This window comes from Peromyscus eremicus, chromosome 8a (assembly GCF_949786415.1).
Source record: "Peromyscus eremicus chromosome 8a, PerEre_H2_v1, whole genome shotgun sequence".
Taxonomy (NCBI): Eukaryota; Metazoa; Chordata; class Mammalia; order Rodentia; family Cricetidae; genus Peromyscus; species Peromyscus eremicus.
The window spans coordinates 57,900,621-57,920,517 of NC_081423.1; the positions used below are offsets into that span (position 1 = coordinate 57,900,621).

The 19,897-nt window shown below is 53.7% G+C and overlaps 1 protein-coding gene across 4 annotated transcripts in view; it reads right to left on the bottom strand.

Annotated features, from left to right (window-relative positions):
* Positions 1 to 2,791: 2,791 nt before the first annotated feature.
* Positions 2,792 to 19,897, bottom strand: part of Sgsm2 (small G protein signaling modulator 2) — a 40,144-nt gene continuing 23,038 nt past the window's right edge. Inside the window, exons 10-25 of one of the 4 annotated variants that reach the window (XM_059271183.1) lie at positions 19,439 to 19,599; positions 19,163 to 19,289; positions 17,480 to 17,614; positions 13,611 to 13,764; positions 12,513 to 12,577; positions 12,288 to 12,433; positions 11,711 to 11,839; positions 11,251 to 11,433; positions 7,307 to 7,693; positions 6,928 to 7,052; positions 6,296 to 6,378; positions 6,047 to 6,156; positions 4,521 to 4,617; positions 3,742 to 3,909; positions 3,443 to 3,527; positions 2,792 to 3,124 (exon numbers count right to left, since the gene is read on the bottom strand). In XM_059271183.1, the coding sequence (XP_059127166.1) occupies positions 2,944 to 3,124; positions 3,443 to 3,527; positions 3,742 to 3,909; positions 4,521 to 4,617; positions 6,047 to 6,156; positions 6,296 to 6,378; positions 6,928 to 7,052; positions 7,307 to 7,693; positions 11,251 to 11,433; positions 11,711 to 11,839; positions 12,288 to 12,433; positions 12,513 to 12,577; positions 13,611 to 13,764; positions 17,480 to 17,614; positions 19,163 to 19,289; positions 19,439 to 19,599 (2,336 nt within the window). In that variant the 3' untranslated portion in view covers positions 2,792 to 2,943. Of the gene's footprint in view, positions 3,528 to 3,741; positions 3,910 to 4,520; positions 4,618 to 6,046; positions 6,157 to 6,295; positions 6,379 to 6,927; positions 7,053 to 7,306; positions 7,694 to 11,250; positions 11,434 to 11,710; positions 11,840 to 12,287; positions 12,434 to 12,512; positions 12,578 to 13,610; positions 13,765 to 17,479; positions 17,615 to 19,162; positions 19,290 to 19,438; positions 19,600 to 19,897 lie in introns of all 4 variants that reach the window. The other 3 variants (XM_059271184.1, XM_059271186.1, XM_059271187.1) reach the window with 3 other exon arrangements.

Genomic DNA, 19,897 nt, shown 5'->3' on the forward strand with positions numbered 1-19,897 from the left:
AACAGCCCATTCGAGTAAAAAGGCAAGAGCTAGTCCTTTTGAGCAAATTAGAAATGGCCAATGACTTGTTAAAGTCCAACAGTTGCACCTCATTGGTTAGGACTACAATTCTGAGTTCTGCCCACTCACCTCAGGAAATTTTCCCTTAGCCTTTGGGAATAGAGTGGGGAAAAGATAGCAGAGGCTAACCCCCAGGACCTGGGTACAGATGGTGGTGAGCTTCCCAAAGCCACCTTGGGTCCTGACAATTTATTCCACTCTATGAAGCTGGGTGAGATTGCAGTGGATCTCAGGTGGGCACAGAAGACTTCTGACCCCGTCTCTCCCTAGCTTAGCCTTAGACAAAGCTGTCTTGGAGGCAAGTGGTGGGGATCAAGATCAAGGAGCAGGTAGCTGTGCTAGGCTTCTCCCTGGTTACAAGTGACCCTCAGTCTCCTTCCTAGGAAAGTGTACGTGTGGGGCCCTTACCCTCAGGAAGAAAATGCTGGCCATAAATGACCTAGATCCTTGTTTTCTGGAGGGGCCAGTGCTAAGAAATGTCATTTCCAATCTCCCACTGCCAGCCTCAGCCCTTCTGACTCACAAGGTGTGGGCGCTCTCTGCTGGTGGCATCGAGAAGAGCCTTGTCCTGTCCACTGGTGTAGCAGGTGAAGGCCAGGGTTAGGGTTAACAGTTGGAGAGTGCTCTCTTGGTCTTGGTAGTGTGCCTGGGAACTTGCGTACTGGGTACTGGGAACAGAATCAAGCCCTGGCCTGGGAATATCACCTGATTTATGGGGCTGCATCTTCAGGATGAGCAGCAAGCCTGCCACTTGATTCCTTACACTCAGAGCTCCTGCTCTTACTCACCAACGAGGCTGTGTCCATGAAGCCCAATGTACCCTAAGGCTGGCCCAAGCCTCCAGAGACCCCTTTTGGCCGTGGAGTCTCCTGTAGTGTCTACATGCCCAGCCAGCAGTCTAAGTGGACCAGGGAGGGTGGGGTATGGAACAACCAGGTCACTCCCAGGTTTGCCAGGCCTTTGGTGAAGGTGGTCATAGCAGGATTCAACAATCACCCAGGCTACAGAACCTGCTGGGGAGGGAGGGGTGTTTCCCCAGAGGGCTTATCAAGTTCCCTTGTCAAGCTTCACGTCTCAGTTTTCCCTGGCCACCTTTGGCCATTAGCCTGTGGTTTTGTTTTGTTTTTTTGTTTTGTTTTGTTTTGTTTTTCGAGACAGGGTTTCTCTGTGTAGTTTTGGAGCCTGTCCTGGCTCTTGCTCTGCAGACCAGGCTGGCCTTGAACTCACAGAGATCCGCCTGCCTCTGCCTCCCGAGTGTTGAGATTACAGGTTTAAAGGTGTGCACTACCGCTGCCCCGAATAGCCTGTGTTGTCTTCATGGCTGGGGCCAGACCGCTAGGGCTGTGGACTAGAACCCTTAGCTTTTGAGGAGCTGACAGTAGACCACAGGGCTCAAAGCAGGACTGATAGGGAGCTATTAAAGACAGGACCAGAAGCGCTCTGGGGTAGGGAAAAGCAGGACAAGAGGGTTCTAACCAGGTCCTTTCCATGCCTCCACAGGCCCTCAGCCTGAGCCGGACATCTCAGAGACGCACTCAGAGGGCTGTGAGAGCTGGAGGCTCGTGTCACCCCTCAGTAAGGTCTACTCACTCTGTTAAGCTGGCTGAGGTGTGGGGAGGCTGGTGGGGACATGGGGAGGCCAAAGACTTACTCCCAACTACAGGCTGGAGGCTCTGCTGGTCAACCCGAGATAAGATCATGGTTCTGGGGTGAGGTGTGTGGCATTCTGGGTAACTGACTTTCTATCTAGCCCACGCCGTGGAGGCCTCTCTAGGAAGAACTTTGGTTCTCTTATCCCGTTCTTGCTTTTTTGGAAGCTGTCACTCTTTACTGCTGGGTCATGGAAGGACATGTTTTTGTGTTCTGTGTCCAGCCAGTCCCACAAGTAGCCATCAGAGCTGCAGGCATTGCCAAATGCATTTTATTGGTCTATTATATTGAAGAGTATAGTTTCTGAGCAAAACAAAATCAACCGACCAACCAGATGAAAAAACAAACAACAAACAAAAATAAACCCCAAACCCCATACACTCTGCTCCTCACAGAACCAGAGTCACTAAGGCAGGCACACGTTGGCCACCATGCTTGGTGGAGGCCAAGGATCATGAACAGCAAGGACGGGCTGGCCCCACACAGGCCGTGCAGTACAGGGGCTAGGGAGGGCATGTGCTAGATGCAGACGGTGGCTGGCCCTTTCTCGTCTTTTCCAAATGCAGGAAGTCTGTGGACCTTGGTGACTTCTGGGCAGGTTCCAGGCCTGGCTTGCATGTGCTTGGGGGGCGGAGATGACAAAACTGACAAGCAGCATGGCTAGGCCTTGAGTCAAGGGGTGTCCCTTTGGTGACACCCTGCAAACTCCTCCAAGGGCCTTTCTGGGTTTCCAGGCCTCTCAGCACCGAGAAGCATGTGGAAAGTGGAGCTGGCATGAACTGAGAATACCCAGGCAATCCCACCTCCCTTGGTCCTGGGAACTCAGATGTCTGGAACAGGTAATGGGCACCCTGAAGCTCAGAGGCCTGTCCTTGGAAACAGGCTGTGACAGGATCGCTTTCCTACAGTCTCCCTGGGGTCCCTCTGGAGAGCAGCCACACCCACTGCCCTCCAGACCTCGCAGAGGGTAAATGTGCTATTTACGCGCAGCCCTGGGGATCTCTAGTGCATAATGCAAGGGCAGGCAGGGTGTGGAGGGCGACACTGTACAGACATGAGTGGGTGCACTGCAGGGGGAGGGGTCATGGGGTTACTCTGGTGGCCAGAGACTATGGCAGTGCTGCTGAGGTGGACTGCTCTCACCCAGGGCCCACATCCGCCTTCCCAAGTCTCAGGAGAGCCTGGAAGGCAGCCCAGGTCTCCCAGCCCCAGGACACGTGCCTGAAGAGGCAGCTAGTTGAGACGACAAAAGGTCTCAGGAGAGATATGGCACAGAGCTCCTTGCCCCATGCAACTCCTGCTAGATGAGGCTGAGGCCACGGTAGACCCCACTAACCTTATATGGCCCCAGGTTGACTGGAAGAGACATTGGGAAACAGTCCAGGCTGAGGCTGCAGGTGGCAGTGGGGCTGTTCTGTTGTTTGAGAGGGAAACTGGGTAGCTGTCCCCCAGGGCAGCCCCTCTCCCTGAGGCCAACCCTTCCCACCCAGTTGTGATCTGCAGGCATCCTCACCCTGCTTGCCCTGGAGGGCCAGCACTGCCCATCCTCACATCCCAGGCTCACAGTCACTTTGTTAGGTCACACAGCTGAATGGGCAGGGTTGACAGGGGTCGGGGCAGGGGACTGACTTGGGTGAGGCAGTCTGGCTATGGTGACCTCCGCCTCTCCCTGCTGGAATGCAGGGCCTGCTCCCGGGCTCTCCACTCTGCAGCCCCTGGTGGCAGTTCTCACTTGTTGTCCATGAGCATCTGCACCTTGTGGACGAGGTCCCGGGCAATTCGCAGGATCTCCTGGGCGTCATGATGTTCAGCCCGCTCTGGGGGGACACGGATAATTGTGGAGAGGCTGCGAGGAGCCCTGTGCCCACTAACCTTGCTTAGTTTCTACCTGCTATGCTCTTGACATCTGCCTACGGGGAAGGAACCCTAGAATTCCTGAAAACCCTCCACCTCTGCGCAGTCCAGGGCCTGGCCTCCATGCCCTGCTGGGGGAGGGGGTGGGGGAGCCAGGATGGCTGGACCGCCTCATACCATTGAAGAACTTGATGATGTCAGTGAAGTCCATGTTGTTGTCACGGATAATCTCTCTGTAGGCCTCCACCAGGGCCAGGGCGATGAACAGGACAAAGTGCTCTGATGAGATGTGCCTGGCCGCCCAGATCACCTCCCACACTGCGAACACGTCCTCATACAGCAACTCTGGGGACAGTAAGGAGCTGGCACTTACCGTCCCAAGCTCGGGGCTTGATGGAGACACACGGAGCCAGCTTCAGCTGCTGGACTGTCCCCACTGCATGCAGCCTGGTTGAGCCTGGCTCCAGACCGGCTGTTCTATCCCCTACCCCAGACCCAGCCCCTGCCCGGCTCTTGGTTATTTCCGAAGACTGTGTGGCACTCCCCACTGTTAGTGCTCAGGGAAGCTGTGGTTTGAACAAGGTTCCAAAGGCCATCATCACCTGTGACAAAGGAAGCATTCTGCCTGTGCGATGGAGATGCCTCCCAGGCGTGAGGAAACACGGGCCCAGAACACCTTAGTAAAGCAGAAGCTGGGCAGGGGCAGCACACAGTACAGTACGCAGTGATTAGAGTGCCACTGACCACTGACTCGGGAAGAGGCCCTCCTGCTGCCTGACCCCAGTCCCATGATCTGCCTGACCCCAGTCCCATGAGCTTACTTTTTTTTTTAAGACAGTCTTGCTATGTAGCTGACACTGGCTGGCCTTGAACTCCTGATAACCCTCCTGTTGTAGCCTCTGGAGTACTAGGATTATAGGCATGTGCCATGATGCCCAGACCCACCCACTTCTTACCTCTTTTAAAATCCAGCAGGAACCAGCGGTAACAGAAGTAGAAATGGGTATAGTCTCCATTTTGATGCATCAGCTCAAACAGCTCCGAGTCCAAGATCTCATGGTGGAGAGGGAGAGATACTGACCAGAGCTGCTTCTCTGCCACCCTCCCACCACCCAGGGGTGCCCCGGCCACTCCACTGCACTGCCATGTCTACCCACTCGCAGCTGCGTCCCACTATCCATGTCCACCTGTCCCTCCGTCTCCCTGCTCCCAACTGCACTCTTTATGTAGTTACTTCAGTTTCTGGGCATTTGATTTAATCACCAAGCACACACAGGCACAAGCATGTGTGCACACTGCTACTCAGTTTCTAACACAGATAGATAGCAGTACTTCTGTGTGGTGCTGGGGATGAAACCCAGGGCTTTTCGTGTGCTAGGCCAGCATTTTACCTGAACTAGAGCCTTCATTTTTAAACATTTAAATTAATTCTTTTTAAAAAATGATTTTAGTTTATGCACAATGGTGTTTTGCCTGCATCTATGTCTGTGTGAGGGTGTTGGATCCTGGAACTGAAGTTATAGGCAGTTGTGAGTTGCCATGTGGGTCCTGGGAATTGAACCCGAGTCCTCTAGAAGAGCAGCGAGTGCTCTTAACCACTGAGCCATCTCCCCAGCCCCAGCTAATTAATTCAGGGTTTGTACATATGTGCCTGCAAGTGTTCGTGGGTGAACATGGGCATGTGTGCTGACCAGGGGATGGGCATGTGTGCTGACCAGGGGATGGGCGTGTGTGCTGACCAGGGGACAGCCTCAGGTGTCATGTCGCGGGTGCTAGCCACCTATCTTGGTTACCTTTTGGATACAAGATCTTTCACTGGCTTGGAACTCAAGGAGACTAGGTTGTCTGGCCAGAAATACCTAGGGATCCACCTGTCTCCCCCTTCCCAGCACTGGGATCATAAGCCACTGTGTGGCTTTAAAAACAAAAGAAGATTATTAGTCCTGGGAATCAAATCAGCTCCTTGGCTAACGAATTTCTCCAGCCCTACAGGTTCTCACTCTGTAGCCTAGGCTCACCTTCAACTCACAGCAATCCTGATCTTGCCTCAGTCTCCCAAGTGATGGGATTTTAGGCATGAATTGTGATACCCAGCTACTTTTATTAATACACGCATTTGTGTGTGTGTGTGTGTGTGTGTGTGTGTGAACTAATTTAAATAATTCTAAGACATCTCATACAGTCAAAGCTGGTCTCAAACTCGCTGTGGTCAAGCTGGCCTTGACCTCCCTGCCTCCACCTCCCAAGTGCTGGGAACACAGCATGTGCCAGGCAGCAGTGTTTTTTAAAAGGAAGGAAGTTCAGCTATGGCTGTGTGTGGTTCATGCCAATATGCCAGCACTCAAAGCAGAGGTAGGCGGATTGCTGCAAGTTCCAGGCCAGCCCCTGAGAAATAGCTTCCTTGTAAAGGACGTCTCTAGCCTCCCCGTGGCTGATGAGCAGGTCTAGCCATGCCCAGCCCTCAGGCAGCTGCAGCACTCACCTGGATGAGGGAACGCATGTTGGCAAAGTGGGTGTCCATGGCACCCCCATTGGGGAAGTTCTGGCTCATCCTCTTCATGAGTTGGCTGAAGCAGCTGTAGGCCAGCTGGTCTGCGATGAGACGGGAGTGAGGCCCCGGGACACCAAGGTAGACACCAGGGTAGACTGGTGATATTCCCACACCTCCACCTAGGCATCATCCCCTTCCTCCCATCTTGTCACTTTGGGAAGCCCACACCCCATCCCTTACCGTTGTCGAGGACGACCAGGAGAGGGGCCAGGAGGTCACACATGCCCTGCACGTAGCCCACATCCAGGTGCTCCCACACGTAGCTGAAATGCCAGGGGGGACACTGTGACTGTGGCATTCTCTTTTCTTGGGATTGGCATGGACATGACCCCTAAAACATTCTGTTCCCCACGAGTCAGCCTTTCTTTCCACAATTCTAAAACATTCACCGTGCTCTACCCTGTGAGGCAGAGGGAACTACCAATGACCCTTGTCCCCAAGGCACTTCAGTAGAGGACTTGGTGAGGGAAACGGAAGGCCGCCACAGTTTGGTGTGAAGGACAGGGGAGTGAAAACAGGTGAGTGTCTGAAAGACCCCTGGGATGCAGGGTGGTGTGGGGGTGCTGCAGGAACAGCTCCAGAGGATGCAGTGGTGTGGGGGTGCTGTAGAGAAGTGCTCCAGACAGAGGATGCAGTGGGGTGGGGGTGCTGCAGGGACAGTGCTCCAGACAGAGGATGCAGTGGGGTGGGGTGGGGGTGCTGCAGGGACAGAGCTCCAGACAGAGGATGCAAGGAGACCTGAGACAGTACATAGGTGAAATCGTGGCCCAGACTGGGTCCCCCCATCTCCCACAGTCTGCCCCCAATGGCACCTGCACATGATGTCTCTGAGCCTCTCGAGGTTGGGGGTCGTGAAGTACCAGTAGTTTCGGTCACATCTCTGCACATCCTTGTCTATGCGGTGCAGATTTAAGGCCACAGTGTCCAGTAATTCTATCTGGAAAAGTGGGTGTCCCTCAGAGGTGAGGCTGGCCAGCCTCTCCTAGGTTGGGCAAGAGGTGGTACCCAAAGAAAACCCAGCCAACAAGGACCCCAGAGCTCTGAGAACAGAGGCCTCGATGCTCAGAGAGCCTTTTCAGGATAACCACACACACCCCCTCTCCCCTTGCAGTCAGTGCCCAGGTTTTAGGGTGTCAGGACTCCAGAGCCACTGACAGTAGTGCGAAGGAGCATCGGGGAACATCCACGTACAGTATAGGCCGCAGCACACACGGCTGTGAGCTCCTCCCCTGCCTCGAGCTCACTGGCAGGTGCAAGCTTCTGGCCTGGATCATGGGGCTCCGAGAAAGCGTGGGCTGCAGTGGCTGGCCCGTCGGAGGAGCCTTCTTCCCCGCCGCCGCCGCTGTCCTCTTCGAAGCCCACGCTCTGCGCCTCATCTAGGCTGGACTGGATGCCGGACGCCACAGAGTAGTTGCGGGAGGAAGGGAGCCCCGAGTCTGGGGAGTCGAACTCCACTGACTGCTGCTCGGCAGCGGCCATGCCTGGGGTCCCAGTGGCCGGCTCCTGCTCCTGCTTTGGTCTGGAATCATCAGGGTCCTGAGGCCCTGGGGGCTCTAGATCATCCACAGAGATAAACACCTGGTGGAAGTAAACAGAGGGTGACTCCATCCAACACCCCAGGGTCTTCCCTGGATCAGAACGGAGCTGGGAAGGGGAGTTTTCTTCCTCCTCCCTCCTCCCACCCCCAACTCCCAACACCACAGTCCCTGGGCACCAAACCTGCTTTGACTCCAGCCAACCAAAAGAAGAAACAAGGCTTTGGGCAAAAAGAAGACAGGTGGTGGGTGCCTGTGCAGAGTCCACACCTTCCAGGGACTGCTATAAGAAGGGGAGCAGAGGCCCCCGGCTTTTTCTTCTCTCTGTGAAGCCCTGGCTCTCCTGGAACTGGCTCTGTAGCCCAGGCTGGCCTCAAACTCAGAGATCCACCTGCCTCTGCCTCCTGAATACTGGGATTAAAGGCATGCGCCACCACCATCCATGTTTTGTTTTGTTTTGTGTTTTGTTTTTTTGAGACAGGGTTTCTCTGTGTAGCTTTGGATTCTGTCCTGGGACTCGCTTTGTAGACCAGGCTGGCCTCGAACTCACAGAGATCCGCCTGCCTCTGTCTTTCAAGTGCTGGAATTAAAGGCGTGTGCTACTACCACCTGGCTTTTTTCTTTTTTATGAGATTTATTGTTTTATTTTCAATTATGTGTCTGGATATTGGGTTTTGCACCCGAGTGTAGGCACTTGCTGAGGCCAGGGACGCTCTACAAAAACAGTATGTTCTCCAGCCCCGCGGTATGGGATCTCCGTAGCTGAGCTGTCTCTGGCCCCTAGGCTCCAACTCTTGGTAGCCAGTTTGAGTTCATCGTCCTTCTGCAAAGACCTGAAGTCACAAAGGATCCCGGGAGAGCTGCCCTAGTGTCGTGACGTGGCTGCTGGGGCGTGGTGGGGAGAATAAGCTGCAGGTTTAGGAAAAGCAGGTTCTTTGTTGCTGGTATTGGATGTTGAACAGATAAGACCGGAAACCTTTGTAGCGACACCAAGTCAGTCATGTTAGTCTTCAGACAATGCGGAAGTAAAGGGACCCTCCACTGACTGCCGGAAGCCCACCACAGAACAAGTCGGGAAACAACACGCCACGCACCTTTTGTCTTTCCTTTTTCTAACTGGACAGTGTAGTCAAAGAAAGGCTAAAAGTCTTCACTCTGGGTAAGAAATCTGAAACACTGGGTAAAGTCATACTTGTGAAACTCGGTAGCCCAGGCTGGCCTCAGGCACCAAGTATTGTGATTACCAGAGCACACCACCGCCCGGCTCGGACTTGTTTTCATTTACTTAGGATTACTGTGTGTGTATGGTGAGTGTGTGGGTTAGTGATGCATGTGCCGTAATGCACTCAAGGCCAGAGGACAATTTTGTGGAGTCAATCTCTCCTTTCACCTGTAAGTGGGTTTTGGGGATCAAACTTAGGTCATCAGACTTGTGCAGAAAGTGCCTTTACCTGCTGAGACGTCTCACCCTCCAAGATACAGGTTTTTACAAAAGGCAGAGCACAAAGTACGCTCACCGGGGGTGAAGAACAGCGTGCATGGGGATGGAGAGGGTGTCCTGTTAGTTTAGACAGTTAAAAATATTTATTTTGTATATAGGTGTTTTGTCCACATGTATGTCTGTGCATCACATGCATACAGTGCCTGAGGGGGCCAGAAGAGGGCACCAGATGCCCTGGAACTGGAGCTAACAGATGGTTAGGAACAGCCATGTGGGTGCTGGAAATTGAACCAGTGCTCTTAACTGCTGAGCCATCTCTCTGACTGGAGTTATATTCTTTAAGTCTTGCTCTACTTTATATTTTCTGTTAACATTCATGATTAGTAAAGCACAAAGAGCAAACTTTATCTAAAATAGCCCCTCTCTCTCCCCCCCCCTTTCTCTCTCTCTCTCTCTCTCTCTCTCTCTCTCTCTCTCTCTCTCTCTTTGAAATAGGGACTAATATAACCCAGGATGGCTCTGACTCTACTGCTGGCCTTGAATTCCTGATCCTTCTACCTCTACCTCTAGAGTACTGAGATTCCAGATGTGAGACACATCTGGCTTTTTAATATTAATTTGTTAGTTTAACATACAGAGTAATGGGCTTCACTATGGCACCTGCACATTTATGTGTCATATTTAAAAAAAAAAGACAATTTTGAAGGAGGAAAAAAAAATCACAAAATGGGGGCTGGAGAGATGGCTCAGTGGTTAAGAGCACTTGTTGCTCTTTAGAGGACCTAGGTAGATTCCCAGAATCCACATGGTGGTTCTTAATCATCCATAACTCCAGTTCCAGAGAGATGTCCTCTTCTGACCTCCACAGGCACCAGGTACACATGTGGTACATAAACATTCATGCAGGCAAAACATTCATACACATAAAAATAGATAAATCTTAAAAACAGAACCACTAGCCGGGCGGTGGTGGTGCACACCTTTAATCCCAGCATTCCAGAGGCAGGTGGATCTCTGTGAGTTTGAGGCCAGCCTGGGCTACAGAGTGAGTTCCAGGAAAGGTGCAAAGCTACACAGAGAAACCCTATCTCCAAAAAAAACAACAACAACAACAACAAAAAAAAAAAAAAACAAAAAAACAAAACAAAACAAAAAAAAACCACGAAAAACCACCAACCAAACCCCAGAACCACAAGCTGGTGTGGTGACAAACACCTTTAATCCCAGCACTCGGGAGGCAAAGGCAGGCAGATCTCTGTGAGTTCGAGGCCAGCCTGGTCTACAGAGTGGGTTCCAGGACAGCCAGGGCTACACAGAGAAACCCTGTCTCAAAAAACCAAAACAACAACAACAAAAAACCAGAACCACTTACGGGCTGGGCATTGCTGTATATAACTTTAATCCTAACACTTGGGAAGCAGAGGCAGGTGGATCTCTGAGTTCAAGGCTAGCCTGGTCTACATGGTGAGTTTCAGATCTACAAAGGGAGACCCTGTCTCAATAATAAATACAGGAATAAAAACAGCTTATTCCAGGTAAGTGTGCAGAGCACCTGTAATCCCAGCTAAGGAGGCTGAGGCAGGATGACAGTTAAGGCCAGTTCAAGACAGGAGGAGCTGACAGAGGAAAGAAGAAAGGTAGGGAAAGAAAAAGGAAAAAGAAACTCAGATACGGGTGGGATGGCGGCGGCGGCGGCGGCAGCGGCGGCAGCAGCAGCAGCGGGCAGCGGTTACTGCCTGCTCTTCTCCAGGCAGCAGTGGCAGCAGGAAGAGCACTCCAGGAGTGCTCTACCTACCTCTGCAGATACTTGACAAGGGGACAGAAAACTGCAGAGAAAGGGCCCTGCCAGGGGACATCAATGGCTCTCTAAGCTGCCTCACATTTTCTCTACAAGGAGGGAGAAGCTTCCCCACATCCCAAAAGACTCATTTGCCCCTACTGTTTCAAACGCAGCACAAAGGGATGCCTTGGTTTTTGGTGAAAGCACCCAAAGTTGCCCATTCTTCAGCTGAAATTTCAAGACACTGACACAGGAAGCCTCTGCCCACGATCCAACTGCCAGTACTGGGAGCTGGCCCCATGCTCAGGACCCTTGTGCCTGAGAGATTCGTGGGCCCCAACAGCCCTCCCCACCAAGTCCTTCCCCCAGAATGGCTCACATCATTGCTGATGGTAGAATCTCGGTGCACCAGGCGCTGCACGTGGCTGTCAATGCTGCTGCCCGAGGAGAATTTAGGAAGCGTGGCTGGATGAGCTTCCCGCTCCCGCTGCCTCACCACCACCTCGCAGGCCTTCCATTCTGCCAGCACCTGCTGGTACCTTGCTGCCACTGCTGCATCCACCTGTGCTCAGACCACACCATGACCATGAGGGAGGGTGCCCCGAGGCATGCCTCCCTCAGAGCTGAGTGAGCAGGTACTGGAACTTCAGCCTAGAGGGGACGTAGAAGCTGAGATGGCTGGACTGGAGCAGGCCTTGAGGTGAGGGCCATGGGACTGCTCCATTACCATCTTCCTTTCCTGTTTCTAGCTAGGAGGGGCTGAGGCTTCCGAGACTCCCTCTCTGGGGTCACCTGCCCAGCTGCTGTTTCCCTGGCTCTGTAGGAGCAGGCTCCCTTACCTGCTCCATCTCCTTCTTGCTCATGCCAAACTTGTAGTGGCCCAGCAGGAAGGGCCAGACATCCTTGCGAATCTCATGTTCCACACCACCATAGTACACCTGCCGCAGCAGCTCCAGCTCCTTGTAGTTCTGAGGGATCCAGAGGGTAAGGACTATGCAGGTTCCAGTTACTGTGGCCCAGCAGCCAAGCCACACCCCAGGGAGAGCTGGGCCTGCGTTTTAGTGGCTTTCCTGAGCCCAGGCACACCCTGCTTGGGGTACCACATTCTCCTGTTCTGTGGTTACAGCTATAAAAGATCTTGTCTCACCTCCTTCCTCACAGGCAGGGCAAAGCTTGCCAGATCTCAGATCAATATGGAAGTAGACTGGATTCCCAGCCCAGTCCCTTCCCATGCATATGAGATTCAGCCATACATCTACCATGCAGGTCACCCCATGGCATCAGTTTCGCCTATCTGCCCAACTCCCTACCATGCTTTACCGCAAACGACCATTCGGTTTAGAGCAGGCAGCCACATATAACTGTTGCCTCCCAAGTCCCCACCCACGCCTCTGCCCTTGGGAGCCCAGTCTGCACCTTTTTGTCCTTTTGATACTTGCTCCACACGTCCTTGGTAAGGCCACCTGCGGCCCCTGGGGGCCTGTCGGGTGGAATAATGTTGTGATGCACTAGTGCCGACAGGTGGGTCCTCACTGTGGACAGGTGGCGACAGTAGGCCAGCCCTGCAGTGGGCGAGAGGAGGCTGTGACCGAGGTGCTTCCCCACCCCCACCCCTCAGAGCCCCCCTCACCACACACTCACAGCCATAGAAGGCCCGGGACACAATCTGCCTCTTCATGCTCTCGCACAGCAGCCTGAGGGGCAACCTGTGGAAACATCCTGGCTCAGAGGAAGGGGACTGGAGTCTACTGGTAAGAAGGGCTGACCTTGCGGCTTCAGGGTGCAGGGGCAGGCAGGATGCGGGGGGCTGTGTGGAGAGTGGGCTAGATAGCTTGGTAGTGTAAGACTGGCCCCCACCTTGCCAGCCATCCTTGATGTTGCTAATTGGGGGCCCCCACTTAAGCTAACTTTGCTCCAGTGAACCCCTGCCCCCCACAGGGTTTCTCTGTGTAACAACCCCGGCTGTCCTAGAACTCATTTTATAGACCAGGCTGGCCTGAAACTCACAGAGATCCACCTGTCTCTGCCTCCCAAGTGCTGAGACTAAAGATGTGTGCCACCACTACCTGGCACTCCAGTGAATCTTGATTTCCCTATGTATAAATGGAGACACTTCAGGATCACCAGAAATGGCAGGTTAGAAATGAAGTGACTGGTGAAGGAGAATATTCAGTCAATGGACCCAAATTGTTCCCATGCTGCCTTCATACATGATAGTACTGAGTGTTCCCGAACACACAGCCTCACAGTGGGATATGCTCCCAAGAGGAAGGGGAGCAGAGTATGGTATCTATTATGTGGAGGTACCACCCTGGGCACTCACATGGTCCTCACCTGCTTTAGGAAGGAGGTGGTATTGCCCCATTTTGCAGGGGAGAAAACTGAGGTTTAGAAACACAGAAGTGCCAGGCCTTTAGTCTCTGCACTCGGGAGGCAGAGGCAGGCAGATCTCTGTGAGTTTGAGGCCAGCTTGGTCTACACAGTGAGATCCAGGTCAGCCAGAGCTACACAGTGAGACTCAGTCTCAAACAAAACAAACAAAACAAAAAGGAAAGACAGAGGCTCACAGAGACTCAGCAACTTGCTGAAGTCATGCAGGTAGCATAAATGGAATTTGAATCCAGCTCCGTCCAGTGTAAAGAGCTACCCTGACAAGCTGACAGCGGAGCCTGTCAGGAGAGGAGGACACTCTGGCATGCATCAACTGGAGGCTAGTTCCCGTCCGTCCTTCCCACTCACCTGTCAGGAACGCAGCTGCAGTGACTGGGGGTTGCATACGGGGAGCTACTGGAGGAGCAGGAGAGGCAGGAGGAGCCCTGGCTACACAGGGGCTCTAGGTGCCAGGCTGTCAGGCTGGGTCCAAACCCCTGCATCTCAATCATGTCACCGGCATCTGAAGGCAGGAAGGGGCCAAGGTCAAGGCTGGCTAGGCTTCCTCCCCCAAGTGCCCTGTAGCATGCCCACCTCTGCCCAGAGCTGCAGACGAAATCACCCATTGGTGTAAATTCACAAGGTGGTGCCTGCCTGGTTGAGAGCCCAGAGTTGGAGAGAGTGGGAGGGTGCCTGACACTGCCCAGCTTCCCCTGACCCTGGAGAAGACGGAAGGTGCTTTTTCCATGTAACGGAATACTCGGACTGAATTGTGGGTGAGTTGTCTACCCACCTCCATCAATAGCAGAGAACACATGCTTTCCTAGAGGAAAGGTTAGAAGAGCAAAGGCCTCCACTCCCTGAAATACTGCCAGTTAGCCTTGGCCTTTAAAGGCTCAGCCTGTTTCTTTCTGAGATGCTCAAGAATGTGTTTGGAAGCTTCAGTACCAATGACCAAGTCTCTGAGGAAGCCTCAAGCTATCTTTCTCATTACCCTTGACTATCCAAGACCTGGTAGCCAGTGGCTAAGAAGGAACAGTGCTTCCTGCCCAAACCAGACACTCTGAGGCCTACTCTGAGGGCACTCAGCATGGCAGCTCTTGTTTGAGCTAGGATGGGGGGAACTTCCCAGGGCTGGCAGGCTAGAAGTGGTGCCTGGATACATGGACCCAGTGATCCACCACACCAGCCATAGCTGAGCATGCCACAGTGCAGCATCACAGACAGATCCTTGGGCATGTCTGTACGTCTGTAGGAGGAGCCGTCTCAGCCATCCCTGCTGATCTAAATTAGAACTGAGTCAAGACTCTTCAGAGTTTCTCAGGCCAGAGCAGGGCAGAACACTGTTCAGGGTGGATATTCGCCAGGAGCCACGGAGATGGAACACAGTGAAGGTGAAAAGTGAGACTGGTACCACCGTGAGGGAGGAGGTGCAAAAGAGTGAAGACCTGAGAGAGCTGTGTGCTGAGGTCTGGTCAGCAGTGGTTTCCTAGGTAAATCTAGCAAGAGACCCTGACTCCCCACAGTCTGGAGGCCTCGGTCTGGTGCTTTTGGACAGCCAGACTCTAGCTCTGGGTGTGCCTTGGTGGAGAGGGCTGAGCTGATTTCCCTCCAGTCCCTCAAGGGCTGCCCTGCCTTGTCCCCCCAGACCCATGAGTAGGATTGTGTCAGCATCTGGCCCTTCAGCTCCACCAGGAGGTAAATTAAGGGAATCTACTTGGTAGGGGGGCTGCGGCTCTGGGAGTGAGGGGTTGCAAGCCATGCTGAAGATTTCAGGAAGAGCGGGAGAGGCTAAGTGCAGGTAGTAGGGATGGGAGCCTAGCTCATGCTCCTGCAGCAGGCAGGAGGCCAGGTGTGGGAGGAGCCGGGGGTAGGGGCAGAGGTGGGTGGGTAGAGAGGAGTCAGCCCAGCCAGGCAGACAGCAGGCAGCAGGCAGGGATGGTGACGGGCGGGCGCAGAGGGTGGAGGATGGGCACAGAGGGAAACAAGCTCATGCCCAGAAAGCTGGGCCCAACCAAGGCACATCTCCTGGGTCAATGCTCTTCACCTTAATTCTCCAGGAAGGAGCTGAACCAGCCAGCATTGCACACTCTACACTGTGATAACCCAGTGCAGACAGCTGGAGCTCTGGAGTGACTGGGTGAGTGACTGGTGAGGCAACAGGCTGGACGGGGTCTGCCGGGTCAGCTTTGACTCTGCTCTCTCCTCTGAGCATGAGGAGAGTATAAAGCAAACAATTGAGGGGTGTGAACCCCACAGCCCCTAGGACTCCGAGTGAAAGGTGCCTGGCCTGGAGCAGAATTAGAGTGAACAGCATCTCTGCTCTGTAGGGGCAGCGGGAACTGGAGGGGGAAGGGAAGAGACCTGGACACCCCGCCACTTGAATCACATGCACAAGTCAAGCATGTTGCCGGCCTGAAAAAGCAGTGACTGCAGAACCCAACAGTGTTGTCATTACGGACTGGGGTGCAGAGGGGGCGCTCATCCCTACTCCCCTCTTCTCTGTGGATCTTCTCCTCATACTTTACCTCTCCCCCAAGTATTGGGGGCACAGGAGGATACACCGTGGGTTCATCTAATCCCTAAATTCTATAAAAGGATACCCAGACTACTTCCAAGGTCTCTGAACTCCATGAGCTTAGAAATCTGTCTGATCTCCGAGACCTCAGTCCTAATACTAGTCAGTGGGCTTTCTTTTTTCTTCTGGGATCTCAAGTTGCCTGGGCTAGCTAGCTTCAGACTCCTTATGTAGCTAAGGCTGACCTGGACCTCCTAGACCCTCCTCCCTCCACTCACAAAATGCTGCAATTACAGGTGTGTGTACCACTCCACCCAGCAGTCAGTAGTTTTCGGGATAACAAGTTCAACCGTCCCACACTACTCAAGGCCAGTTAACCAGTAAACAAGTGGTGTTGTTCAAGTCCACGGTGCAAAGAGCTAGCTGGCAAGTGTGTGTCAGGAACCTAAAGAGTCGGGTACTCCATGGCCTACAGGACTGGGAAGGAAGGCAGACCTGTGGCAGGAAGAAGAGCAGCCGGCAGGGTTGGCTGAGGGTGCTGGGCGTGCTCTGAGCCATGGGCCTGGCTGGCAGGAATAGGAGTCATTACTACTGGTGGAGTGACTTGGCTGTGCCCATGAGCAGGACTCTGTGGAAGTGTAAGGAGAGAATTAGGAGGAACGGCATCTCTGTAAGGAGTGTGATATATCAGGCTCTCTCCGTAAGAGCGAGAACCAATCGACTGGTATAGACATGGTGGGGACTGGGGAATTCCCTAGCATCTAAGAGCTAGCCTCGTCTCTGCTTCTCAGTCCAGCCTTTCCTGGAGCCCGTCTACCCTCATAGAGCCCCTGGTTGATGGCTTTTCAAAGAGTGGGGCTCCTTCTCACCAAGAGAGCTCTGTGTTAAAAAGAATTTGGTGGGCGGATGAATGCTGAGACTATACTGTGCTGTGTTCTTTCTAGGGAAGGAGATCCCTACCACCATGGATGCTGGGGTCCAGAGTACAGGACACCTGGCTAACGTCACTGGCATGGCACCTAGCACCAGTGAGAAAACTGAGCCTGGAGGTGTTGAGATACTTGCTCAAACCCATACAGTGAACCAGGGGCATGTGGGGCAGGAATTCAAGTTGCTGCTGGGAGCCTGTACCAGTTCCTGGACCCCCTGTGGTAAGTACATCTAGCTTCATGCTAAAGTACCAGTCTGCACGCTAAAGCACTACAGCCCTCATGTATGCTGGGAAGACCAATCCTTGGGGTCTCTTCTCATGGTGACCCTCACCCCTCACCGGACCTGTCCAGTTCCTATCTTTACCCAAGTCAGCGTTAGAAGCATAGGGCTGTAGCTGGCCTTTCCTGTTAGCAGGAGAGAAAGAAAGAGACCACTGTCTGGCATCTGTCAGCATGACTGGCAGGACTAGGGAGCAGCTCTGGGAGCCATTCAGGCCCCTAAGAGGTGGGTCATCAGGTAGCCCTCCTCCCCCAGTGGCTCTCTTTCTCTCTCAGCATAAAGCCCCCTCCTCAGCCAGAGCCATTTGCTCTGAACATCTTCTCTTCTTGCCAGTACCTGTCTGGCCTCCCTGTGTCCTCACTGATCTGCCTTCTGACGGAAGGAATGGCCCTGCGGGCAAGTCCCCTAATGCCAACACTGCTGTTTGAGCCCCTGCAGTGGGTGGCAAGTGGGCCCAGGGGGGTGAGGGTGGAGGACGAGGTGAGTCAGGGATGGGAGGGATAAAAACCTTTCATCAGACTGGGAGCTGTGAGGTTCCGCGAGCAGATCATTGAGAGCATCGCGTGTAGCTTATCCTCCTCTTCCTCATCATCGTCCACCGAGGCCGCACGGCTGGCCGCTAGGTGGTGGTAGTTAATAGTGACTGCTCAAAGAAAATAGCGAGAGAGGCAGAGGCATGAGGACCCTAGTCCCTGGGCAGGAGAGACCAACTGCCTTCCTTGAGGTGAAAGGCATGGAGACTGGGATCACCTTGAACCTGCAAGGCACAGAGGAGGGAAGGGGGTAGGGGGTTGTCTAAGGACCTTCTGCTGGTTATCAGGAGAGGATGGAAGGCTCGGGCTGGGAGGTGGCTACAGAGCTCCACTGTTTGGAGGGGTCCTCTCTAGGAAGAACAGAAGAAAGGGGTTTGTGTGTGTGTGTGTGTGTGTGTGTGTGTGTGTGTGTGTGTTTGCACGTGCGCATGCGCGCGATCACCAACTCTGACTAAGGCCAGCTAGGACTCTAGCCAGATGGATCCCATCTTTCTTTAGCTGCTGTCAAGGTCAGGCTGAACTTAACGTAGAGATGACCCCAAGTCCCTCAGTTTAGAGTATAAACTCAACCTTCTTCTTCCAGGGTCCCCTCAGAGCCATCTTTGAGGAGCGGGAGTCACTCAACTGAGTTTTAGCTCCTGATGCCTGGCTCACACTCCAGGGAGGGAAGAGGTCCTTACAATGATGTGACCAGAATGGAACGTGTCATGGACTGAAGGAGCGAAACAGAGGCTGCAAGTCAAAACCAAGCCAAGCCTGAGGTGAAATGCCAGCCTACAGCATCCGGGCTGTAGCTGTCTCTTGTCTGGTACATCTGGCAGGAGTGGAGTCCTCCAAGCCCAGGTCCACCAAGCCTCTTTGGAACATTTGTGCTATAGCCATCTGTATGAAGTCTGGGTCATCTGCCCATCAACAAAGACATGTAACTGTGGACAACTTTCTGGCACAAGTTGGGAAACGCAGGGAGGGTAGGTGGTCTGGTTGGCAGCAATCACTGTGGACTGACAGATCCCCTGATCTCATCTTCAAGAAACGCAAGTCTGGTACAGAGAAACCCGCAGGTGGTGGCATCACTGAGCACAAAGAGCACTGATGTGGCAGGTACTTTAGCCGAAAATGCCCCGAGGCCCAGGTGCGTACCAGGACCCCAGCCCTCAACATCCAGGTCCCACCCTCTTCAGATGCTGTCCCTGCTTCTGTGTCAGGAGCTGGCTTGAGGACTCTGGCTCTAGAAGTGAACTTGCACTGTCAAAAAAGTGCAGTTCCCGTGCCCAGGCTAATCTGTGGAGGCTGGACGGTGGGGCTAAAGAGGGAGAGAGTTCGCCATCTTTTATCTCAGCCTGAAGAGGAATGGAGAGTTTCCCACCTTCTATTAATATTTCTAGTCTCCTTTTTTTCCTGCATCATGACATGAAATATGACTAAGAAGCTTGTATGGTGATGCCGGGGTCTGCTGAGCTGAGTGTCTCAGGGTGATTGGGGGAAGACAGCTAGGTACAAGACAGGGATGATGTGTGAAAGACTCAGCGGGGAGGCTGTAAGTGATGAACCTCTTGTCTTAACCTGGCCTGGCCTGGCCAGTGGGCCTGCCTGGCCTAAGTGACACAGGGCTCCCACATCCCCTGAGCATTCTCCACAGGGAACGTGGGGACACTCACTGCGCTCGTGCCTGTGCCCAGGGTAGATGATCCGGAACACGTAGTCTGTGGCCCGTCCTACACCCAACTCCTCCACATCGACTGAACGTACGCTGCTGCGTTTCCGTAGCTTGGGGAAAACCTTGCCCTGCGGAGGGAGTGGGTGGTCAGCTTGTCCAGTGCACAGTCCCACCCAAGGTCCCACCCCAACCTGTTCCTGAGGACTGTATGCTGGAAAGGAAGAGAGAGGCCTTTCTTCACCCAGCCCTGCACCCAGAGCCTCCCCTGCCAAGGTACCTTTCCCTGCTGGGTCCACAGCGGGGGCTCAAGCTGTCCACGAGGCAGCAGCCCATTCTCCAGACATGACAGAAAGGACAGCAGGTGTCCTCCCTGTGGGAAGTGCAGTGGCGGCCTCTGGATGCCATCCTGGCTCACCAGCACAAGCGTGCCACCGCTCTCTGGTGGGGGTGAATGCCCACGAGTGAGGCTGGGGCCCTTCTTGAGATCTCCCAACCCATCACCCTGGCCCGACTGGTGAGATTGCCCAGGCTAGGAAGGAGGGTAGACAGGCTAGCACATGCCTTGGGTGATCACTAATAGGAACAGTAGAGGGCTGGCTAGATGGCTCAGTGGGTAAAGGGGCCTGATGCAAAGCCTAAGAATCTGAGCTTCATTCCCAACCCTGGGGTGGGAGGAGAGAAGTGACTCCTGCAAACTGTCCTCAGGTCTCCATGTGTACTGTGGTGCAGATGTCAA